The 26,635-nt window shown below is 42.6% G+C and overlaps 1 protein-coding gene across 1 annotated transcript in view; it reads right to left on the bottom strand.

Annotated features, from left to right (window-relative positions):
* LOC141131538 (cathepsin S-like) overlaps positions 1-14,163 on the bottom strand; it is a 31,567-nt gene extending 17,404 nt beyond the window's left edge. The window contains exons 1-4 of the mRNA XM_073618921.1: positions 14,042-14,163; positions 10,766-10,869; positions 5,771-5,913; positions 2,444-2,623 (exon numbers count right to left, since the gene is read on the bottom strand). Of these exons, the coding sequence (XP_073475022.1) occupies positions 2,444-2,623; positions 5,771-5,913; positions 10,766-10,868 (426 nt within the window). The 5' untranslated portion in view covers position 10,869; positions 14,042-14,163. The remainder of the gene's footprint in view (positions 1-2,443; positions 2,624-5,770; positions 5,914-10,765; positions 10,870-14,041) is intronic.
* Positions 14,164-26,635: the final 12,472 nt, after the last annotated feature.

Raw genomic sequence — 26,635 nt, 5'->3', positions numbered from 1 at the left:
CTCAGAACGGGAAAGTGCCTATGTAAACTAGGCATTTCCCCGTTCTGGCTTGTGTCATGACAGAGATCACTGCTCTCTGTCATCGAGAGCAGTGATTGCTGTCAAGTGACTTGAAGCCCATCCCTCCCACAGTTAGAATCACTCCCTAGGACACACCTAGCCCCTTCATCGCCCCCTAGTGGTTAACCCCTTCACTGCCAGTGTCATTTACACAGTAATCAATGCATTTTCATAGTACTGATCGCTGTATAAATGACAATGGTCCCAAAATAGTGTCAAAAATGTCCAATGTGTCCGCCACAATATCGCAGTCCCGATAAAAATTGCAGATCGCCGCCATTACTAGTAAAAAATAATTAATAAAAATGCCATAAACTATCCCCTATTTTGTAGACGCTATAACTTTTGCGCAAACCAATCAATATATGCTTATTGCGTTTTTTTTTTAACCAAAAAATTTGTAGAAGAATACATATCAACCTAAACTGAAGAAAAAAATAGTTTTTTATATATTTTTGGGGGATATTTATTATAGCAAAAAGTAAAAAAAATGCGTTTTTTTCAAAATTGTCGCTCTTTTTTTATTTATAGCGCAAAAAATAAAAACCGCAGAGGTGATCAAATACCACCAAAAGAAAGCTCTATTTGTGGGAAAAAAAGGACATCAATTTTGTTTGGGTGCAACGTCGCACGACCGCGCAATTGTCAGTTAAATTGATGCAGTGTCGAATCGCAAAAAGTACTCTGGTCAGAAAGGGGGTAAAATCTTCCAGGGCTGAAGCAGTTAATCTGGAGTTAATCAAGAGTTTATTACAGGTCAGGCGGGAAATCTTGAGAAATTTCTAGAAGCTGGAGGGTAGAGGAGAGGAGGGTTATTCTGCAAACTTAGGGGAGCTTAGCCAATCCTCATGCAGTGGGCCTGGCAGGGTGGCTAAGCCAGCCCTTCAATATGGATGAGTCATGCTGGCAGGGGAGACGGGTGAAAGATTGGAGATGGAGTGCTGAGACTGTCAGTGGCCCTAGAAGAGAACACCTGGTAGGGTGGACTCTGCTTCGGGCTGGAGCTTGGGCTGGCCTGGGAGGATCCTGACAGTATTGCAGTTTGAAAGGTATCTTACCTTAGAGGCAGCGGGAGCAAGTAGAACAGTGTGAGTACATCAGCACGGTCAGGGACTTACAAGGAGAAAGACTGCCACATGTAGCAAGCCTTTCTGGAAGATAGCTTTGTGCTTAATCTTTCCTTTCCCTTGCCCTGGGAGCTCTTGAGAGCAGCCGGGTAGGCTGGTTAAGAGGCAGTCGGGTGGGCTGGTGAAGAAGCAGCCAGGTGGGCTGGTAGTTCCTGCAGTCGGTAGAACTGGGATCAGTGTCTACAGAGAAGTGGGAGATACTCCTGGATGTTGGTTACCACACTAAGTACTACTTTCTAAGGTAAAGGTTTATGATTTAAAAATCGGATGATTATCTAATAATAAAGTGCAAACAGTACAAAATAAATTAAAATAAAAAGTGAAAACTGCAGGACCGCCGGAATCACTCCAATGGGACATACACAACAATATTCAGGTAGTGATCAAACATATCATCAACTGTGTAAAGTGAGAAAATATGTATGAGTGAATTAATAAAAGTCCTTATTAAAAACTCTTTAACAAAAAATGCTCCAGTCCAAAAACCGAAAAAGGTAGTCCAATATATTTCAAGTTTTAAAGGTGACTTTTCCAATGCTTGAGTGAATAGAGAAATCCTCCACCAACACAGAGCAAACATCCTACTCACCAGATGGAGATGATCCCTATTACAAAGATCATAACAGCCTTTGGATTATCAAACTGCTTCCAGGAATCCGTCACTGTGGGTCCAAGTGATATCTTACAGTGAGGCAGCAGGGTGGGAGATGAGGCCAGGAGAAGCTCTGCAGAGGAAGTTCAGTTTCTTTCTGAATGTTGGAGAAGTGTATCATTGGTTGCTACTTTCTAAGGGACTGAGAGTTTTTAGGCTTTTGCATTTTTCATCTTAAGAGACTGTCAGTGTCCAGGAAAGGTGGACAGTTCAAGACCTTGTACATAGGGAGGAATTTGTCCCTGGGTTTTTGTACTTTGATTTAAAGTGGAAGTCCATGCTAAAACTAAAATCCCTACATCTATAGCCACCAACATTCTAACAATAACCTCTGTAGCCCTGAAAAGAAAAAATCAGTATACATACCTTTTTGGAAGCCGCTCAGACCCGATCTCAAGCAGCAGAAGCTCTGATCCCACGCTGAGCTGTCAACCGCGGCTTCACTGTGGAGGCTGGTGCAGAGGACACGTCCTGGGGGGGTAGTGCTACATGTGGGTTTAATATGTGTTGCTATTTATTCTTAATTTATAATAATAATAATAATAATAATAATAATTTGATATGTTTTGTAGTAGCTTGTAAAAAAAAAAGTAGTTTTTTTTACCGTAGCAAAAGCCCAGCAGGACCCACAGATGCCTTGTTGTTTAGCAGGAGTCACACATTTCAATTCTCTCCAGTCAACATGCTCAGGTAGGTTACTATGTGAGCTATATGTCTGTTTTGGAAGATTCACTGGGTGTTCAGTCGGAAACAGGCAGCTCCTTGACTTCATTTTTTCGCTTGTCTAAAACAAAAAGTGTCAACATAACAAATAACGTTTTGTCCCTATGTATTCTGCAAATATAAATTGGACCACTAAAGCCCATCCCCAATCAAATCATTTAATTTGGCTTTGAATAAAATAGTGAATGCCACCTGCTTCCCTGTTGAGAAAAGTCCCTGGGCTAGAACTAATGGTTTAATTGCACTCCATGTTTTCTTGTCCCACTGACTACCGTGTCTCCCATTTTCTTGTATGGGGGTCAGAGGGACAGGAAGTAACAAAAAAATCCCCCCTCAATGTGATCACATACAGAAATAAAGACACAACTGAAATTTTAAGTCTTCCTTACTGGAGTTAGGCTTTAAAGTAATGTACGGTATTTAAATGAGCCTATCTATTCCTGTGGACTCTATTACAGCAATGATACCATTATAATAGTTAAGTGCTTGTCTAAAAAAAATAAAACACATGGAAAACCTGTAATGTACAACCACCACAACCGTTCTTTATGATTTAAAAAACCAACCAATGGAGAAGATTAAATAAGCTTGTTTGCCATGCTATAGGTACAATGAAGCATAAGTACATCTACCTATCAGTACAATAAGCATTTGGAAGTATCAGCCACAGCTTGCACTTCTTTGCATGTGGACTGCAATACCCTCTTCAAATCTTGTACTATGGGTTTTTCACTTTTAGTGTTTCTTTACAGTCTCCTTTAGGTATATCCATGTGCACTTAGAGAAAGTTCTATTATGGCCCTAAATATGCCATCAGTTAGCTGGCCCACATTAGGACATTCTGGAATGCGTGATGCTTAGCAAACCACTATATTACCAAAACTTAAAATTAAAACTTAATTGGCATCCTAGTCTTAGTCTGTAGGGTTCAATATTGAGTTGGCCCACCCTTTACAGCTATAACAGCTTTAACTCTTCTGGGAAGGCCGTCCACAAGGTTTAGGAGTGTCAATGGGAATGTTTGACCATTCTTCCAGAAGTGCATTTGTGAGGTCAGGCACTGATGTGGACAAGAAGGCCTGGCTCGCAGTCTCCACTCTTATTCATCCCAAGGGTTTTCTATTGAGTTGAGGTCAGGACTCTGTGCAGGCCAGTCAAGTTTCTTCACCCCAAACTTGCTCATCCATGTCTTTATGAACCTTGTTTGTGCACTGGTGTGCAGTCATGTTGAAACAGGAAGTGGCCACCCCCAAACTTTTTCCACAAAGTTGGGAGCATGAATTTGTCTAAAATGTCTTGGTATGCTGACAACTAAAGAGTTCCCTTCACTGGAATTAAGGGATCAAGCCCAACCCCTGAAAAACAACCACATACTATAATCCGCCCTCCAACAAATGATTTGGACCAGTGCACAAAGCAAGGTCCATAAAGACATGGATGAGCAAGTTTGGGGTGGAGGAACTTGACTGGCCTGCACAGAGTCCCGACCTCAACCTGACAGAACTTTGGGATGAATTTGAGTGGAGACTGCAAGCCAGACCTTCTTGTCCACATCAGTGCCTGACCTCACAAATGCACTTCTGGAAGAATGGTCAAACATTCCCATAGACACACTCCTAAACCTTGTGGACAGTCTTCCCAGAAGAGTTGAAGCTGTTATAACTGCAAAGGGTGGGCCAATTCAATATTGAACCCTACGGACTAAGACTGGGATGCCATTATTCATGTGCGTGTAAAGGCAGGTGTCCCAATACTTTTCGTAATATAGTGTATGTTAGTCAGTTACCTATATATTTGCTGTTATAGGTGTGTGCACCTAATGCGAGAGTACTCTTAAGGCTGAAGTCTAGGTATGCGATGTGTATACTTACAATGTCTCATACCTCATATCTCATACCTGACGGACCACAGTAGAAGCTGAAATCACAGTAGAAGTCAGCACTACTACAGTGATGGCCACGATTTACCGGGTCTTGTGCTGAGCAACTCCTCCTGTCCCCACTGACCACAGTGAATCGCATAGTGACATCACTACCCATCCTCTCCATCTTGTCCAAAAAAATACAAGGTGTTCTTTTAATATTGGCAGTGCCAAGTAAGTGACTCCTGTGGTCAGTTTGCAGAGTTGAACCTCTTTGGCACAGGACCCAGAAGATCACGGCTATCTCTGTAGTAGCACTGACTACTATGGTGATTGTAAGCTTTCCCAGAGGTCCATCAGGTATGAGAAATATATACTTACATTGATCCAAACTGGACCAATATAAGTATGCAATAAAGATCATACCTGGAGTCCAGCTTTAAGACGTGCAGTCTGGCTTGCAGAGTCATTATGTGCCTGTGACTAGGCCTGTTGTTTGCACCTTTGTTTCCTATTTGCCTTTTTATATAACTAACCTACTTTATGTGATACGTTGTCTGCTTTCCATTTTACCCCATGTGTCTCATTTGTCCACCTTGTTCCTTCTACTCTTGTCTCTTTAGTACTGTTCTTTTTCTCTTTTTTTGTGCCCTTCTCTACAGTCTACATCCATTTCTTTGTCAACATTCATAATATTTTTGAAAGATCTTTTAGTTCTAAATTCTGAACATTACATGGTACAAAATCTGATCTAAATGGCAAGTAACGATTTTATCTGGAAGCCTGTGACTGTTGAGCCCAACAGCTACTTTTTCACTAAACAAGCCTTGTCTTTAAGACCCCTTTCACACTGGGGCGGTTTGCAGGCGTTATTGCGCTAAAAATAGCGCTTGCAAACCGACCCAAAACAGCCGCTGCTGTTTGTTCAGTGTGAAAGTCCGAGGGCTTTCACACTGAAGCGGTGCGCTGGCAGGAGAAGAAAAAAACTCCTGCCAGCCGCATCTTTGGAGCGGTGAAGGAGCGGTGTATTCACCGCTCCTAAACCGCTCCTGCCCATTGAAATCAATGGGACAGCGCGGCTATACCGCGGCTATAGCCGCGCTATACGAGCGGTTTTAACCCTTTTTCAGCCGCCAGCGGGGGGTTAAAACCGCACTGCTAGCGGCCGAATACCGCGGTAAAGCAGTGCTATAGATAGAGCTGTTTTACCGCCGACGCCCCCTACTGCCCCAGTGTGAAAGCAGCCTAAGAAGAGTCAGTGCTTCTCTTCATCGATGAGGTCTCATAGAACAGATGACTATGAGGAGAGAAGATTCTGGAAACTAACAATATAACGTGTTCTCTTACCAAATCTGCAAAATGATTCATTGCCATTCTGAAGGTACTGAGGCCTTGGTCAGCCAGGGCATTATGTTTCTGGACCATGTGCAAGTTATCTTCCCAAGCTATCCTCCGTGACTCTTCTTCCTCCACAGAGACATATGTTTTGCCTGTTATGTTATAGGTTCAAATGATTGGTATGAACATTAAAGGGTGACAAAGCCATTAAACATTAAAAGTAATTTTACACATTAAAAATGTAGATAGCAGAAACTATCAATATTAACCGGTTGACCTTGACCTGGAGATGATTTACCCCCCTTCATGACCAGGCCATTTTTTACTAAATGGTACTGCATTACTTTAACTGACAATTGCGCAGACGTGCGACACTGTACCTAAATACAATTTATGTCCTTTTTTTCTCACAAATTATTATTATTATTATTATACAGGATTTATATAGCGCCAACAGTTTACGCAGCACTTTACAATATAAAATGGAGACAATACAGTTATAATATAATAAAATACAAGAGGATTAAGAGGGCCCTGCTCAGAAGAGCTTACAATCTAATAGGGTTTGGGCATGTGGTACAAAAGGTTGTAACTGTGGGGAATGAGCTGATGGAAGTGGTAAAAGATTAGTTAGAGATGTGATAGGCTTTCCTGAAGAGATGAGTTTTCAGGGATCACCTGAAGGTAGCAAGAGTAGGGGATAGCCGGACCAGTGGAGGTAGCGAGTTCCAGAGGATGGGAGAGGCTCTGGAGAAATCCTGGAGACGAACATGAGAGGAGGAGACGAGAGAGGCTGAGAGTAGGAGGTATTGAGAAGAGCGGAGAGGTCGATTTGGGTGATATTTGGAGACAAGATTAGTGATGTAGCTCGGGGCAGAGTTGTGAATGGCTTTGTATGTTGTGGTTAGTATTTGGAATTTAATTCGCTGGGTGATTGGGAGCCAGTGTAGGGATTGGAGTATAGGGTTGGCAGACACTGAGCGGTTGGTAAGGTGGATAAGTCTGACAGCAGCATTCATGATAGACTGAAGAGGGGAGGAGCCTATGGAGAGGCAGGCCAATGAGAAGGGAGTTGCAATAGTCAAGGCGAGAGATAACAAGGGAGTGAATGAGGAGCTTGGTGGTTTCATTTGTTAAAAAGGGACGAATTTTAGAGATGTTACAGAGGTGAATTCTACAAACTTTGACAACGATTGGATTTGGGCTGAAATGACAAGTCAGAGTTTAGGATTACACCTAGTACCCTGTGAGAGGGGAAGGACTACAAAAGGAGCTTTCTTTTAGTGGTATTTGATCATCACTGCGTTTTTTTATTTTTTGCACTATATACAAAAAAAGACCGCCAATTTTGAAAAGAAACCAATATTTTTTACTTTTTGGTATAAAACACATCCAACAGAAAAATGCAAAAAATCTAATCTAAAATCTTTGGTAAAAAAAATACCATTAAGCGTAGATTGATTGGTTTGTGCAAAAGTTATAGCGTTTACAAACTATGGGATATATATACTGGAATTTGTATTCATTTATTTGTTTTTTATTTTACTAGTAATGTTGGCAATCAGCGACTTATAGCGGGACTGCAATATTGTGGTGGACATTCAGACACTAACTGACACTTTTGACACTTTTTGGGAACCAGTGACACTAATACAGTGATCGGTGCTAAAAATATGCACTGTCACTGTACTAATGACACTGGCTGGGAAGGGGTCAGGGGTGATCAAAGGGTTAAATATGTACCTAGCCAGTGTTTTGGTGTACTGTGTTAGGTGCTTTTACTAAGGGAAGTAATAGATTTTATTCCCTTCTTTTCGGGGAGTAAAAATCTATTACTTCCTCGCTCACAGGACAGGGCTCTACCTTGTTTACATAGGCAGGGCTCTGTCCTCTGTACATTTATGACGATCGTTGGGTGCTGGCGCTAATCCATTGGCTGCCACCTGGTGATCAACATCTGCTGTGTTTAATCACAGGACGGCTGGGTCGCCGGCGGCGGTGCGTGTGACCCCTACCCAGAAGTGTCAGATCACGTACTAGTTACATTATCTGGTGCTGCCGTATATGTACAGTGAGTTTTACGGCTGGCAAGCGGTTAAAATATCACTATTAAAATATTCCTAAAGACAAAACTTTTTCAATTCATTTTGGATAGAGTAGGGGCGGATTAAAGCCTGCGATAGCTTTTTTTTTTTTCCATCTGTGTCCCAGCTATACATCAAGAAGTGAGGGGAAACCTCTCCAAAATTGCCCTTTTATGCCGTGTACACGGTCTGATTATCCGACCAAAAGCTCCCATTGGACTTTTTCTGTCGGAAATTCCGACCGTGTGTCTGCCCCATCGGACTTTTTCTGTCGGCATTTCCGATGGACTTAGATAGAGAACATGCTCTAAATTTTTCTGTCGGAAGTGCCGACGGAGCTTGTCCTGTTGGCAAGTCCGACCGTGTGTATGCGGCATTAGTTATCAATAGGCAAAAGTGCCCTCTTTAAATATATTCCCTTCAAAATGGTAGATCTTCTCTTACTTTATGTCCTAGTTACAGGGGGAATTTTCCAAACAGGGTAACAAACAGCAAACCTAACAAGGGTTCTAAAACTTTAATAAATAAAGGCTTGGTGCAAAAACGTTCTTTTATAATGGGACCATTCCCATCTTTAGGGCCCATTCACATTGTACTGTGATGTAGGAAATGGGCCCCAATACAGAAAAGAAATGGCACCTGCCATATTTTTAAAAAAATGTAGAACACCACAACCTACATCATTTGTTGTGGTGTGATATGGTGTAGTGTAGTGCAAAATAAATGGCAACAAACATGCACCTCATATTGCACTGTGTTGCAGGAAAGCATGTGGTACAACACACTTTAATGCAACAAACTAGATGTAACTGGACCTTTGGGGAGTTTTTAAACATATTTTTTTCCTTTTTTTTAAATTATAATAATAAAAAAGAATTATAAGCAAGTACTGTATGTGTGTAAAGGTTCTCATTAATCCAGGTCATGGTATAACTAGTAGTAGTTAGTCACATTCAATTGGCCTTATTCTGTGATGTGGAAGACATTTCATAGCTTATCCAAGCTACTTCTTCAGTTCTAATGAGTGACAGGAAAATACCCCCTCATTGAACATGGCTGAGGTCTTAAAGACCCTTGACACCATCTATCTTCCAAATGTAGCACCATTATTAACATCTCTCTGAAAACCGTTCACACCTTCAGTCATGTAAATCGAAGGATTAACAGTTATAACGCCTTCCTAACACCAAAGGTTGAATTATGTAAACAGAACAGTGTGGTTCTGCAATTTTAACACCTCCCATTCTGTTTCAAAACAATATATCTGCCTTTCCATGATAATTGGATCAATGTGCTGGTGCTACCTGTTTGGATATAAATGCAGAGTATTTTCCTGATACACATTAGAAATTGGCTTGAACAAGCTACAAAACATCCCCGACATTACACGTCTAGTTGAACTATCACCAAATGTGGTCAATAACCACCCAAGATCCTCAATACTGGTTACATTCCAACAGAGCTGGCCATCTGTCCTTAAAGCTGGTAGTGATCCCAACGTTAATTGACAGACTTCTGTCAACATCAGCATGGGCAGGTGAACTGGCCAAATATGGGCAATTTTTTGCCCCTTCACCAGATTGTGAACAGTCTGGATTCAGGTCAAACTCATGTTCATCCCGAACCTGAAACTCATCCCTAGTGGTCAGTCCTGTTATACAGTACAGTATTATATTTGTTTTTTTAATAATAATATATTGTATAGCTGCACTGTCCAATAGGCTTTTTCTGGTACGTTTTGTTTACAAGTTTAAATCAGCATTTTTTTGCTAGAAAATTACTTATAACCCCCAAACAGTATATATACTGTATATATAAAATTGCACATGGTCGTGGAATGGCGACAAACTACGGTACCTAAAAATCTCCATAACGGTGCTTTAAAAATTTCTACAGGTTATCTGTTTAGAGTTATAGAAGAGGTCTAGCGCTAGAATTATTGCTCTCACTAACGTTCGAGGCGATACCTCAAATGTGTGGTGCGAACACATGACTTACTTATGCATTCGCTTCTGCGCGTGACCACACGCGCAGAATGGGGGCGCTTTCAATTTTTACATTTATTTTTTATTTTACTTTTTTTTTTCTTAAACTGTCCCTTTAACTTTTTTTTTTTTTTATCACTTTTATTCCTATTACAAGGAATGTAAACATCCCTTGAAATAGAAATAAGAATGACAGGTATTCCTTATGGAGGGATCTGGGGTCAAAAAGACCCCAAATCTCTCCTTTATCTTTAAAAGCAAAAGATCAAAAAAGAAAAAATTAAATCTGTTGTTTAAAAATAAATAAATAAAAGTGTTTACTTCTGCCCTAGTCCTCCAAGGCCATAGAGATGATCAAAGACAATCTGGTCTCTGTTCGCTCTGTGACCAGCCAGCCGCACCCTCGGATCCTTTGTCGGGTGCGCTGGTAAAAACAGCAAGTGGTAAGCTGGTAAAAATGATAAAAAACACCGGCGAGCAGCGGGAGGGGGGGGATGTCCCCTCCCGCCGCTTCTGAAAGTGATCCAGCGGCTAATGAGCCGATTGCATTGCTTTCATGAGAGAGCCAGCTGCCAGTGAAAAAAAAATACCGGGTTATGGCTGATAGCTTCAGACATAACCCCGGTAAACCACTTGCAAACTGCAACGTATATATACAGCACGCATTACAGTCGGCAAGTGGCTGTTATAGTATAGTATAGTTCCTCTTTTGTTAGTGTGGATGTTCTCTAGGTGCTCCTGCATCCTCCTAATGATATTTCTAGCTAAATATGCATCAGATCAACCTGATCCAGGACTGGAGTGTATATCAGTAAAAAATAGACGTTCAATTGTAAGTTCCTGCAGGGAATAGAAATTCAAGCTACCCTATAAACAAATGAATATCTAAACATTAAATTATAATCTTCATGATGTTTATATAAATAACTGTTTACCATATTTCAACTTCCAAGCATGCCACTCTTCATCAAAGAAACTGGAACCCCAGGTACAGACGACCAGAACGGATAGTATGGCCAAGATTTTGTTGAAATGCATTCTACAGGACAAGGTGAGTTTAAAAGTCAACAATATATCCATCACCATATGGTGAGTTAGACACTTTCTAATTCATTATAATGCAAATTCTAATAAAACACACTGAATAGAAAACGCAACATAAAGGATCATTTAATTCCACTTCAAGCTAATCTTTTACATATGAGGATCACGGTTTTGTTGAAAATTCATACAGTGCTTTTAGAAAGTATATTTAGCTTTTATTTAAATTTATATTTCTGACAGAAAGCTGTATTAAAGCTGCATAATGTCAGAGCTCTTGGCACACTGCATATCTGTACCCAGAGCAAATTTAGTATGTGCTAACAAACACCATGAAAATATGTTACTTAACCACTTAAGGACTGGAAGGATTTGCCCCCTTAATGATCGGGCAATTTTTTGCGATACAGCACTGCGTCGCTTTAACTGACAATTGCGCAGTTGTTCGATGTTGTACACAAACAAAATTGACGTCCTTCTTTTTCCCCAAATATAGAGCTTTCTTTTGGTGGTATTTGATCACCTCTGCACTTTTTATTTTTTGCGCTATAAACAAAAAAGATTTTTAAAAAAAAAAATAATTTTTTTTTACTTTTTGCTATAATAAATATCCCAAAAAACAAATTTCTTCAGCAGTTTAGGCCAATATGTATTCTTCTACATATTTTTGGTAAAAAAATCACAATAAACATACATTGATTGGTTTGCGCAAAAGTTATAGCGTCTGCAAAATAGGGGATAGATTTATGGCATTTTTATTATAATTTTTTTTATTTACTAGTAATGGTGGTGATCAGTGATTTTTAGGTGGACTACGACATTGCAGGGAGCTAAAAATAGGAAATGATTACTGTAGAAATGTCACTGGCAGGGAAGGGGTTAACACTAGGGGGCAATCAAGGGGTTAAGTGTTCCCTAGGGAGGTGTCTATAACTGTGGGGGGAGTGGACTGACAGGGAGTAGCGAGAGATCGCTGTTCCTGATCATTGGGAACATCAGATTTCTTTCTACTTCCCTGACAGAACGGGGATTGATTTGTTTACATTGACAGAGCCCTGTTCTGGCTCCCTGAGGAGCAATCGCAGGTGTCCGGCGGACATTGCGGCCGCCAGCCACACGCATCGACTCTGGCACGTGCCCCCTAGAGCTCTTAAAGTGGCTGACGTCCACTTATGGTGATTCGCACAGCCCTTCCAACCTGCTGCAGTATGATGACGTCGGCTGGTCGGCAAGCAGTTAAAGCGTAGCTCCACACAAAAGGGGAGACTCTGCTTTTCTGCACCCCCTCCCTTCGGTGCCACATTTGGCACCTTGTGGGGGGGAATCGGGTACCTGGTTTTGCCAGTTTCCCTTACCCAAGATGGCGGTGCCAGCACCCGAGAGCCGATTTCAAGAATCGGCTTGGGTGAGGACGCCGTGGGATCCTTGGACAGGTGCCCCAATAGTAAAAGTCAGCAGCTACAGTATTTGGTGGAGTGGCTGGAGCTCCGCTTTTAAAGTGGTTATAAAGCCTAAACATTTTGTTACCTTAATGCATTCCCTGCATTAAGGTAAAAAATGTTTTAATATGTGTATCGCCTCGCACCCCCTTTATACTTACCTAAACCTTATCTCAATCCAGAGCTGTGTCCATCTATGGCAGCTCTCTCCTCTTCTCCCCACTCTCACAGGCTTTGCTGAGAGCAGGGGAAGCCATTAGTTCCTGCTGCTGTCAGTCAAATCCAGTGGTGAGGGACCTGTTTCGCTGCTTGTGCCTATTCACGCAGGCAGCACAGCTCAGGATTGAGCCCGCAGGTGTGCCACCATAGAAAGCGGCTTCCTATGGTGGCACACCAAAGGCCAAGAGGAACCAGGAGCGACCCTAGAAAAGGGGGATCGGAGCTGAAATTTGAAGGACTGCATGATTTTGAAAGTTTTATAGCATTTGTAAACTTATTTTTTCCAAAAGTAATTTATACTTACCTGTTCTGGTTTTGCACAGTGCGGTCTCACACTTCCTCTTCTGGGGTCCCCCGCCGGCTCTCCATGCTCCTCCTCTACTTGGTGTGCCTCTATAGGAAGCCACTTCCTATGGTGTCACACCTGCTGGCTTGATCCTGAGCCAGGCTGTGTGTATGTATTGACACACACAGCACAGCTCAGCCCTGCCCACCCCCCACTCTCTTACAGGATTTGACTGACAGCAGCCATTGGCTCCTGCTGCTGTGAATCAGAGCCAGTGAGGAGGGAGTAGAAGGCGGCGCCGAGCTGGCGCTCTGTGTGTCTACAAACACACAGAGCTGGCTTGGCAGAAAGGCGGGTGTGGACATTCAGCTATGGTGGGCATTCGGCGGGTGTGGAGCCAGGAGAACCGTCGGGAGACCCAAGAGGAGGAGGATCGGGGATGCTCAATGCAAAACCATTGCACAGAGCAGGTAAGTATAACATGTTTGTTATTTAAAAAAAAAAAAAAAAAATATATATATATATATATATATATATATATATATATAGCTTTACACTCACTTTAATGCAGGGAATGCATTATGGTAAAAATTTCCAGGCTTTAGAACCACTTTAATTTTCCTGAAATGTAATAGCAAATCTGGAGAGTTTAACAAAAATCCACCATTTTGGCCAAATGCATTGTAGTCTTGGGAAAAGTCAAAGCAAGTTTTTCTTTTAGTGGCTTCTAAGGGTGCAATCCTGAAGGTAGCTCCTTTCACCTATATTGGAACTTTTCTTGTGTCAAAAACTGCCTTGTTATTTTATTTATTTATTTCAATTTTTATTTAAGAATAAAATGCATAAAAAAGGAAAAAGCACTAATAAAAAGAACACTAAATGAAATAAACAAAACAACCCTAAATATACCCCCCTCGCAAAACACAAAAATAAAAAAAAACTAAAATAACCAAAGAGTACATCTTTTATTTTTAAAAGCAAAATTTATACTACTGAAGTAATTCTGCACCTTACTGGGGAATGAACGTCCAAAGCAAACGCATACATGTTTTTAGTTTCTAATTTTAAATGTCACATAATTGTTTTAAAAGTCAAAATGTACAGCTGAAATATAGAAATTGCACACTTATGCCCCACCCATTCTGACATAATTTCGGTAGATACACACACACACTTGTGAAGAAGGTGACAAGCAGTGCTGTAATAGATACAATTGTACCACTGACCTGAAAGATTTGCTTCTTGTATCCAGTGGATCCCCTGATCTACCTAATCCCCCTATTTATACAGATTTTCTGTTTCCATTTAATTTGATAGTTGTCATTTTCTGAGCTCTGTTTGGGCATCTTACAATCTAATCAACAGGAAATGATAAGACTGCTACTGTTATGAATGACAACCCATCAAATACCAAGACCAATATTCCTCTTTTACTACACAATCCTTTAACCCTTTCTCTGCTTGGCCATGCCTCCCATATTGCATGTCAGTTGGCTGGACCGTTTCTTCAGTTTATATTATTTTCCCATGCACACCATAGCTTTGATAGTTTGTGAAAGTCCCACCAAAACATATATTTTCTGCAGGATGTGTATAACCAAAATATGGTGCTCTGGATTTTCTACATCCAATGATAGCTACACAAGTGCTTATCAAAACAATATTTTCAATTAAAAAAATATATATATTATTAGTGTATGCATACACAACAAAATCTCCAAATTTCTATTAATTCTAAAAGTCAAAACTATGTTGAGTTAATGAAATACATTTATTTTAAAACAGGCTGCACTAAAAACCAAAAAAATCTGCGATAACTTTTTAGTGGACAAATTTTCAGCTGCTACTGTAAACACAAAAAATGATGTGTAAGGCCTCATGTACATAGGATGTTTTTGGGCTGTTTTAAAGCTGCTGCATCAGAAGTTTTTTTTTTACAGTCAATAAACTCTCCAGCATGTTATCCTATGTGTCTGTGCACACATAGGCTGTTATCAACTGTTTTTGGCTGTAAAAAAAAACCCCCACAGCTAGTGGGTTCTGAGAGGCAGTTTTCAGCTGTAAAAACGCTCTAATGTAAAAGAACGCAGAAAAACTCAGATAAACGCTCAAACGCGGCTCAGCAGCGGTTTTTAACGTTTTTGATTGAAAAAAAAAACGCTACTGCAAAAACGTTGAAAAGCGTTTAAAAAAATCATTGTAAAGCTACTGGCGTTTTTATAACGTTATTATAACGTTATTATAACGTACAGTGTGCATGAGGCCTAAAAGTAAAAAATATTTTCCCAAGGCAATGCTAAAAACACAAGTAAAAAATATAAATATAAATAACATCAAATGAGTGAATCTAAAAATAATGTGTAAAACAAAATAAAATGATTTTTTTCTTACACATATGTACAACAGTTTCAGTCATTACTTTTCCTTCCCTCTTTATTTTTATATTTTTTGTTTTTTATTCTTTATTTTTATATTTTTTGTTTTTTATTCTTTATTTTTATATTTTTGTTTTGTTACATTTTTGTTAAAATGTTAAACTGTAAAATGGTCCAACTGTTCATCCATTCTGTTCATCCATGCTTAACCTCCCTGGCGGTATGATTATTTCGGATTTTAGGTGCTGAAAGCGGTACAATTATTTTGCATGGAAATTTGGCGTTTTATATTGTAGGTCTGTAAATCTTAACAATAACACACTTAAATCTGTCCAAACCAGAGTCTAGTAGATATCCCGGGTATGATAAAGTTTGAAACACAAAAACATAAATTATAATATAATAAATAAAAATAAATAATTAAAAAAAAAAAAAAAAAATAGTAATAAAATAAATTTCCCCACAATTCACTATCGCTCAATTCTGCAAGTGTTCTGATTTACTATCGCTGTTTTCTAGCTGGTCTAAAGCCACTTTTGACGTAAAGGGACACTTTTTGGTTGCTATGGACAATCTCCAGTTTCCAGGCAGAAAGAACAGTATATATCATGTAAAACTGCATGCAGGGCATAGGACAAAGCACTGGGGACAAAAGGGATGTGAAATCATTTCATACAGTACTGTAATCTGTAAGATTACAGTACTGTATGTGTTATGATTTTTACTTTTTTTTTAATTTGCCGCCAGGCTCCGCCCCCGTGCGTCGCGCCGCTCGCAGGGAACGGAGCCTGGCACGGAGAGGCTTCAGAGGAGGACGGAGTCCTCGGGCACTGCGGGTGACATCGCAGGATCCCGGGGACAAGGTAAGTAAAGCCGCCCCAGGATCCTGCAATGCGATCCCGAGTGTGGCTCGGGGTTACCGCTAATGGTACTGAATTTTAACCCCGAGCCACACTCGGGAATACCGCCAGGGAGGTTAACAATTACTAGGTTACGAGTACAATTTATTATCAGATGAACCACACATACTGTATTTACCATTCTTCCAATATAAGTGTTGTTTGACACATTCTGTATGATAACTTTTTGCTTGTACAAATCATCCAGAAAACAATAAAAATTATGGAAAACAAAACAAAAAACAAAATAAAAGAATCTAATAAATATAATGTGCATTTCCCCATCCATAAAAAAAATTCAAATAGAAAGTCCCACTAATGTGCTTGAATAATTAAATAAACCATTCGGTGCTCCACTCCACATGGAGAATTCAGTGGTGCTCCAGACAGAAAAAGTGAGAAATGTTCCTCAGCAAACCCCTTTGGACAGCATAAACTCACCGAACATAGATGAAATTTGCTTAACCACTTCAACACCGGGCACTTTTACCCCCCTTCCTGCCCAGGCCAATTTAAATTTTTATCATTTTGTTCACAGAAATAGAGCTTTCTTTTGGTGGTATTTAATCACCTCTTTATTAGTTTTTTATTTTTTGCTAAATGAACCAAAAAAAGACTGAAAAATGTTGCAAATAAATAATTGTTCTTTATAAATTTAGCCCAAATGTATTCTGCTACATTGCTTTGGTGAAAATAACCCAAATCAGTGTATATTATTTAGTCTATGTGAAAGTTATAGCGTCCACCCGCTATAGTATACAGTATCTCAAAAAAGTGAGTACACCCCTCCCATTTTTGTAAATATTTTATTATATCTTTTCATGTGACAACACTGAAGAAATGACACTTTGCTACAATGTAAAGTAGTGAGGGTACAGCTTGTATAACAGTGTAAATTTGCTGTCCCCTCAAAATAACTCAACACACAGCCATTAATGTCTAAACCGCTGGCAACAAAAGTGAGTACACCCCTAAGTGCAAATGTCCAGGTTGGGCCCAATTAGCCATTTTCCCTCCCCGGTGTCATGTGAACTGTTAGTGTTACAAGGTCTCAGGTGTGAATGGGGAGCAGGTGTGTTAAATTTGCTGTTATCACTCACTCTTTCATACTGGTCACTAAGGATGAGCTCCGGCGTGTTCGCATGGCGCACGTGCCGAGCCCGCCAGGAAGTCGGCACGGCGCAGCGCTAATCACAGGCAGGGAGACATTTCCCGATCTCTGCAGCCGCACATCGGGAAATGTCTCACTGCTTGTGATTAGCGCTGCCCCGTGCCGACTTCCTGGCGGGCTCGGCACGTGCGCCATGCGAACACGCCGGAGCTCATCCCTACTGGTCACTGGAAGTTCAACATGGCACCTCATGGCAAAGAACTCTGAGGATCTGAAAAAAAGAATTGTTGTTCTACATAAAGATGGTCTAGGGCTTAGGCTATAAGAAGATTGCCAAGACCCTGAAACTGAGCTGCAGCACAGTGGCCAAGACCATACAGCGGTTTAACAGGACAGGTTCCACTCAGAACAGGCCTCGCCATGTTCGACCAAAGAAGTTGAGTGCACATGCTCAGTGTCATATCCAGAGGTTGTCTTTGGGAAATACACTATGAGTGCTGCCAGCATTGCTGCAGAGGTTGAAGGGGTGTGGGGGGTGAGTCTATCAGCGCTCAGACCATATGCCGCACACTGCATCAAATTGGTCTGCATGGCTGTCATTCCAGTAGGAAGCCTCTTCTAAAGATGATGCACAAGAAAGCCCGCAAACAGTTTGCTGAAGGCAAGCAGACTAAGGACATGGATTACTGGAACCATGTCATGTAGTCTGATGAGATCAAGATAAACTTATTTGGTTCAGATGGTGTCAAGCGTGTGTGGCGGCAACCAGGTGAGAAGTACAAAGACAAGTGTGTCTTGCCTACAGTCAAGCATAGTGGTGGGAGTGTCATGGTCTGGGGCTGCATGAGTGCTTCCGGCACTGGGGAGCTACAGTTCATTGAGGGAACCATGAATGCCAATATGTACTGTGACATACTGAAGCAGAGCATGATCCCGTCCCTTCGGAGACTGGGCCACAGGGCAGTATTCCAACATAACGACACCACATACACCTCCAAGATGACCACTGCCTTGCTAAAGAAGTTGAGTGTAAATGTAATGGACTGGCCAAGCATGTCTCCAGACCTAAACTCTATTGAGCATCTGTGGGGCATCCTCAAACGGAAGGTGGAGGAGCGCAAGGTCTCTAACATCCACCAGCTCCGTGATGTCATTATGGAGGAGTGGAAGAGGACTCCAGTGGCAACCTGTGAAGCTCTGGTGAACTCCATGCCCAAGTGGGTTAAGGCAGTGCTGGAAAATAATGGTGGCCACACAAAATATTGACACTTTGGGTCCAATTTAGACATTTTCACTTAGGGGTGTACTCACTTTTGTTGCCAGCGGTTTAGACATTAATGGCTGTGTTGAGTTATTTTAACGGGAAAGCATATTTACACTGTTATACAAGCTGTACACTCACTACTTTACATTGTAGCAAAGTGTCATTTCTTCAGTGTTGTCACATGAAAAGGTCAAATAAAATATTTACAAAAATGGGAGGGGTGTACTCACTTTTGTGAGATACTGTATATCTGAAAATTGATCAATCCTGATGTAGAGACGGCCTATTTAATTTCTAAATGAGATCTCATTTCCTAAAATCCAGGACAGTAGAAATAGAAGACAGTAGAAATACCCCTCAACCCCTTTTTGGAAAGTAGACAGTCCAAGTATTTAGTAGGAGGCATGGTGGGTTTTTTGAAGTTGCAATTTTTTGTCAGAATTTTTGGGAAAATTAAGAAATGTAAAAAAAAAAAAAATTAACATTTTTTTTTTTTTTTTTTACAAACTTTCACCGGTGCAGTACAGCATCATCAAATAACTGAAAAAAAAGTTATAATTCGTTTTACATTTTTTATACCTTTTTTTTTTCTTTACACGTATGAATGCAATCTATATACTGGGGGTAGAAGCTCTGGGGGAATCGAGGATGGAAAAGGACCTGGGGGTCCTAGTTGATGATAGGCTCAGCAATGGCATGCAATGCCAAGCTGCTTCTAACAAAGCAAACAGAATATTGGCATGCATTAAAAAGGGGGTCAACTCCAGAGATAAAACGATAATTCTCCCACTCTACAAGACTCTGGTCCGGCCGCACCTGGAGTATGCTGTCCAGTTCTGGGCACCAGTCCTCAGGAAGGATGTACTGGAAATGGAGCGACTACAAAGAAGGGCAACAAAGCTAATAAAGGGTCTGGAGGATCTTAGTTATGAGGAAAGGTTGCGAGCACTGAACTTATTCTTTCTAGAGAAGAGACGCTTGAGAGGGGATATGATTTCAATATACAAATACCGTACTGGTGACCCCACAATAGGGATAAAACTTTTTCGCAGAAGAGAGTTTAACATGGTCACTCATTAAAATTAGAAGAAAAGAGTTAAACTACGTAGAGGGTTCTTTACTGTAAGAGCAGCAAGTATGTGGAATTCCCTTCCACAGGCGGTGGTCTCAGCGGGGAGCATCGATAGTTTCAAAAAACTATTAGATAAGACGCTGAACGACCACAACATACAGAGATATACAATGTAATACTGACATATAATCACACACATAGGTTGGACTTGATGGACTTGTGTCTTTTTTCAACCTCACCTACTATGTAACTATGTAACGCTATATTTGCTTTACAAAACATAGTACATTGCTATAAGCAAGCATGTTACTGATTCATTCAGTCTGTTTTGTTGTGCTTAGCTGTGATTGGTCAACGATAATCACATGGTACAGATGGGCTGTGATTGGCCCTGTCATTTGTCTGTGATAGGCCGGGCGTTAAGTGGTTAATCACATAAATTGGATTCCTCCTCTCCTCTGGACCCACCAAGTGCCACAGAAGATGGGTGTAATATACTCAATTGCAGGTATTATTCCTCTGATCCTCTGAACATACCGATCTCCACTCATAGGATGAAGGGGAAACATATAATAATATAATAAAATAAACCATTTTAAATTGAAAATTGTGCTTTTTGTGAAATAGTAAAAATTGCCGGTACATAAAACTATAAATAGGCTCTCTACATGAAAATATTTTACTGCTTACCATATTTAAAGTTATAGTAAAATTAAGCCCATATTGTTTATAAACCTCTGTCATGTTTGGGGACGTGTTCAGTGTATACATGTGTGTCATAACGGCATGTATGTGTACAATATATGTGTATTTATACAGCCAGCTTAAAAATGATTTAAAATGTTGAAAAAATGCTACCTTGCTATCAGGTCTGAGAACTAGGAACACACACTATTGCACATCCAGAGTTGTCTGTTGTCAGGCTAATTAAAGTGTAGTTAAATGTTATAAAAAATGTGCCAGTTAAATGTGATATATAGACCCTCACCTCGCCTCATGATTTGTTTTCTGGAGCAAGCTTTTAAAATGGATTTTACCCTAGCAGATAATTTGATCTACTCCTTCAATACTTAGAAAGTAAGAGCTGGACCCAAACTTCCAGCCTAATATTTCAGCAGTGCAAATATAATCACGATCACGTGCACGGCTCACCTCAGACTACACATCCTAGGATCACTTGTGCCTTCTTACAAGTGGGAAGAGGCCGTATGTGCTGGTTGCATCAGTATGTAATATTATAGTCCACGACACGACAGAAATGTGCCCAAGAAGGGTGGCTACATTTGAGTGACAGTAGGACCATGAAGGGCTAGCGTAGCCAGCCTCAAAACAGAAGAGAAACAGTCCTATATATCTATTTTTTTATATAAGTTTAGTTTCATATACTCACAACCACTTTATTAGGTACACCTTGCTAGTACAAGGTTGCAGGGCCATAGATAATTTTTTTTCCTGCGGGGGGGGGGGGGGTGTTCAACCTTGGGTACCAAGAGGGTAATAATTAGCGAGCCTGCCACGCTGTGACAAAATCTCTCTACTCTCTACTCAGGTCCTCTCTCCCACCCAACTTCTTCTGTAATGAAGGCCAAATGGGCCAGTTCCTGCTGGCCCATTAATAACCTCTACTTTCTCAAACTGCCTGCCCCTCCTGCACTTTCTCCTTGTCAGTGGGTGGCTGCTGATGCATTGAATCAGAATTCTCCTCTCCCTCCACACTAATACCCCCAACTTTTGGACTTCAGAATGAGGCGCACATGAGGGAGAAAGTGATTTGCGGCGCACGTAGCGGAAAAATGTGGCTCTGACCAAACTCTTAACAGTGGGAGGGGCTTAAGGCATGTGGTTAAACAAAACCCGGACAGGGGTCAAACAAAACCCGGACAGGGGTCAGCTGAGTGGAGAGCAGAGGTTATCAAGGCAGAAGACAGGGGTCAGCTGGGTGGAGAGCAGGGGTTTTCAGGGCAGAAGACTGGGGTCATCTGGGTGGAGAGTAGGGGTTATCAGGGCAGAAGACAGGGATCAGCTGGGTGTATGACAGGAATCAGCATGGCAAAGGAGAAGGGTCTGCAGGGCAGTGTACAGGGGTCATCACAGCAGAGAAGAGGGGTCACAAGGGTAGGAGACAGGGGTCAGCAGGAGAGAGGATAGGTGGTCAGTAGGGCACAGTAAAGGAGTCAGCAGGATGGAAGACAGGGGGACAGTAGGGTAGGGTACAGGGGTCAGCAGGATGGAAGACAGGGGGTCAGTAGGGTAGGGTACAGGGGTCAGCAGGATGGAAGACAGGGGGTCAGTAGGGCAGGGTACAGGGGTCAGGAGAATGGAAGGCAGGGGGTCAGTAGGGCAGGGTACTGAGGTCAGTAGGGCAGGGTACAGGGGTCAGCAGGACAGCAGACGAGGGGTCAGTAGGGCAGGGTACAGGGGTTAGGAGAACGGAAAGCAGGGGGTCAGTCAGGTAGGGTACGGAGGTCAGTAGGGTAGGGTACAGGGGTCAGTAGGGTGGAAGGCAGGGGGTCAGTAGGGCAGGGTACAGAGGTCAGTAGGTCAGGGTACAGCGGTCAGCAGGACGGAAGGCAGGGGGTCAGTAGGGCAGGGTACAGGGGTCAGCAGGATCATTCTTATATATACAGTATCTCACAAAAGTGAGTACACCCCTCACATTTTTGCAAATATTTTATTATATCTTTTCATGTGACAACACTGAAGAAATGACACTTTGCTACAATGTAAAGTAGTGAGTGTACAGCTTGTATAACAGTGTAAATTTGCTTTCCCGTTAAAATAACTCAACACACAGCCATTAATGTCTAAACCCCTGGCAACAAAAGTGAGTACACCCCTAAGTGAAAATGTCTAAATTGGACCCAAAGTGTCAATATGTTGTGTGGCCACCATTATTTTCCAGCACTGCCTTAACCCTCTTGGTCATGGAGTTCACCAGAGCTTCACAGGTTGCTACTAGAGTACTCTTCCACTCCTTCATGATGACATCACGGAGCTGGTGGATGTTAGAGACCTTGCGCTCCTCCACCTTCCATTTGAAGATGCCCCACAGATGCTCAATAGGCATTAGGTCTGGAGACATACTTGGCCAGTTCATCACCTTTATCCTCAGCTTCTTCAGTGACCAGGAGAAAGCCATGCCAAATGCATGTGGTGATGAACCCGATGCCAGTTGTGCAGATGGTGATGCACAACCATGGCAGGTGCAGGTGGTGATAAACCCAAAGGTGTGGGGACCTGGATCGGTGAAGTAAAAATCCCACAGGAACAATACCAGGGACAGCGTGCAGCCTGTATCCGAATGCCGGCACCCCAAGTGTGACGTCATCCACTCGGAAGTCGCGCTGGCCGGAGCGAAGTCAGCCTGGAGTTGGAACGCAAGCCTGCACCGCCCCCTGCTGCTTCCTCAGCCAATGGGTAGCTTAAGCTGTCTCAGTTCCTCCGACTGACATCTCCCTGCACTATACCAAGTCCCGGCCTGCCCGCACAATACACTAACAGGCCAGAACTCACCTTTATTATACTCAGCAAAATTGTGACTGTGCGGCTCCCGTCCCGGTCCCACAGCTGAATGTCACAGCTGAAATCAAGGCTCATCAGACCAGGCAGCATATTTCCAATCTTCTACTGTCCAATTTTGGTGAGCCTGTGTGAATTGTAGCCTCAGTTTCTTGGCTGACAGGAGTGGCACCCGGTGTGGTCTTCTGCTGCTGTAGCCCATCTGCTTTAAGGTTTAATGTGTTGTGCATTGAGAGATGGTATTCTACATACATTGGTTGTAACAAGTGGTTATTTGAGTTACTGTTGCCTTTCTATCATTTTAAACCTGTCTGTCCATTTTCCTCTGACATCAACAAGGCATTTCTATCCACACAACTGCTGCTCACTGGATGTTTTCTCTTTTTCAGACCATTCTCTGTAAAACCGAGAGATGGTTGTGTGTGAAAATCCCAGTAGATCAGCAGTTTTTGAAATACTCAGACCAGTCTGTCTGGCCCCAACAACCATGCCACGTTCAAAGTCACTTAAATCCCCTTTCTTCCCCATTCTGTTGCTCAGTTTGAACTTTAGCAAGTCGTCTTCACCACATCTAGATGCCTAAATGCATTAAGTTGCTGCCATGTGTCGCGGAACGTCCCACACTCCACTTGAGTGCTTCCGTCAGTATACCACTTCCTTGTAGTCTGGATACAGATATCAGATATTCCAAATGCTTCCAAGCACAAAACAAGGCGACACTTGCTTAGATGCTAACATGAACTGTTTTATTTAGAATCAAAATTACAAGACTTTATATGCCGTTGGAACCTCCTCTAACAATACAACTGTAACCTAATTAACATGAGCTAATTATCTAATTCGTTATACAGCCTAGGTGACTACGTCTCCTAGCTCATTGACTATTCAACACACATTACCATAAACATCAACACAGGGTTAATTAGAACAAACAACAATGGGTTGAATACCCTTAGAACCTGTGGTAAGCCAGACTAAACTCATTTACATTAAACACATTATAGCTGACATCAGACAGGTGAGTGGAGTTGATGACATTAGCATCTTATCACAGTATTAGTCCCAACAGTATGACTCAGTCACTATTGCTACTATGGCAAATACAGGGTCCCCAGAGTCTGTGTGTCCTGGGGGACAAGGACCCGAAGCCAAAGTAACAACACCTCAAGGGTACCCCAAATGCCAAGGCCCATAATCTGTAGGCAAGAGGCTCACATTCAGTCCCCTCCAAAAGCCTCTATCCCGGGTGAGTCTGTCATATTTCTCCCCCATCAAAAGTTGACTAACAAGGTCCCAGACCTCCACCTGGTCTGGACATGCGCTAGTCAGGCACAGTGAACTCACAAAGTCTGCCCGCATGATCTCCTTTCTTGGCTGCAAGGAATAGTTGACCTCAGTAGGTGTGAGACAGAGGTCACTGACTCTCTGTCCGTCTGTCAGCGCTTCATCTCGGTGGTGTTTACCATTCCATGGCTTGGCCTGTTGCTGGGCAGAGGGGCCCACTGTCCCAGTTCCCTGAAGCTGAGAAGAAACTGTAGGTGCTAGGCAGAGGCCAGCAGTGCTCTGCCCTGTTGCCAGCGATTCAGCTGGGAGTAGCATCTCCACTACATCAGCTTGTCGCTGGAGAGAGGGGCCGACTGCCCCGGCTCCCTGGATCTCCACAGTTGTTGCCCGTGCTGGGCAGAGGTTGGTAGCACTCTGCCCTGTTGCCAGCACTTCTGCTGGGGACTCAGCATCCTCCGCTCCGGCTAACCGTTGGGGCAGGAGGCTGGCTTCCTCCACTCCCAAACTGTGTAGCTGCCATTGGGGAGGTGAGTCGGTTGCTTCCTTTTCCATTCCCTCATCTGGCTGCTGGGATGACATATCTATGGTATTGTCTCCCAGGTGCACTGATCTTTGCTGGGGAGAAAAGGCCGCTTCCTCCACCCTGGCCAACTGTTGGGGAGGGACAACACACACCTCCTCTCCCGTCTCCCCCTGTATCTGCTGCTGGGAAGTGATTGCCACCTTCTCACCCTGAGCCTCCGACACTGCCACAGGTGTGGGGCAGAGGTCTTGGACCCTCTGTCCGGTTGCCAGCACTTCTGCTGGGGGTTTGCTAGGTGGCTTCTCCTCTACAGAAACGTTTATTAAATCCCCAGTCTCTGGAATTTCTAAAAGTGTGGGACAGAGGTCTTGGACCCTCTCTTCCGTTACCAGATCTTCAGCTGAAGAAGTTTGTTGTAACTCCATAGATACTGCTGTCAGAAAATCACATGTCCCTGTCAGTGTTGTGGGAGAAAGGCCGACTACCTCTTCTCTCAAGAAGGCCGAAGCCACTGTTGGTGCTGGGCAGAGCACAGTGAACTTTGGCCCTGAAAGCAGCTCTTCTGCTGGAGGCTCATCAGGTTGTTCTTCCTCAGCATAAAAGTCTATCAAATCCCCTGTCTCTGCAACTGATGTCTGGGGATAGAGGTTCCCCATCTCCTGTCCATTGAACCCAGAAGATGCTATCAGTGCTGGGCAGAGGTTTGCAGAGCTCTGCCCTGTTGTCAGCACTTCAGGTTTGGGGATGGCAATCTCCAGAGTTTCCACTGCCGATTCTCTGGCATGCTGCTGAACGTGTTCTATCAGTTTCCTGTATGCCCTTTCCAGATGCTGTTCCTTCCTTAGCAAATGGTCCAGATCAGGTTTAAGCTCTGAAACCCCTGCAAGACCGAGCATAGCCTCTCTATAATCTCACTGGTCCTCAAGGGTAGGTTCCCCTTCATCGCCAAACACAAAACGATCTGTAAGGCTCTCCCACAGCAATCCAGGGCCTCCAAAGTCATATCCCTCCGGAGAGCATTCTGTTGTCTCCCCTAGATATCCCTGCTCTGCGTGCCATTGCAGAGCCTGATAACGATTGTCCAGCTCTATCTCCTGCTGGACCAGCCTGTCCAACTCAGTCACCCATTGCTCCTGGGGCTGCTTTCCCAGGAATGCCATCTGCAATGCCCGTTGGTCACTGGCCCGTTGCTCTTGGGTCGGAAAGCACTTGCCCTGTTTTATACCAGCAAGCTGGAGGGCTCCAATCCAGAGCTCCACCCGAATCTGTTGCCTGAGCTCCAGGTATTCATCCTCAGACACAGTCCTGGTGTATGTTGAAAGGATGATCCGCAGCAGCCCCGGGAACTCTGATGCCAGGTCCATATCTCCGCTGGGGTGACTGAAGTCTGCTATCCTGATCTTGGATCCAGGTGGAGGTTTAGATTTCCTAGACTGCCGGAAGCTTCCCGCTGCTTGCCACCAATGTCACGGAACGTCCCACACTCCACTTGAGTGCTTCCGTCAGTATACCACTTCCTTGTAGTCTGGATAAAGATATCAGATATTCCAAATGCTTCCAAGCACAAAACAAGGTGACACTTGCTTAGATGCTAACATGAACTGTTTTATTTAGAATCAAAATTACAAGACTTTATATGCCGTTGGAACCTCCTCTAACAATACAACTGTAATCTAATTAACATGAGCTAATTATCTAATTCTTTATACAGCCTAGATCAGTGTTTCTCAACTCCAGTCCTCAAGGTGCCCCAACAGGTCATGTTTTCAGGCT

The sequence above is a fragment of the Aquarana catesbeiana genome, linkage group LG03 (genome assembly GCF_042186555.1).
Source record: "Aquarana catesbeiana isolate 2022-GZ linkage group LG03, ASM4218655v1, whole genome shotgun sequence".
Lineage (NCBI taxonomy): Eukaryota > Metazoa > Chordata > Amphibia > Anura > Ranidae > Aquarana > Aquarana catesbeiana.
The sequence above is the reverse complement of the archived record's forward strand: the minus strand, read 5'-3'. Positions and strand labels throughout refer to the sequence as shown.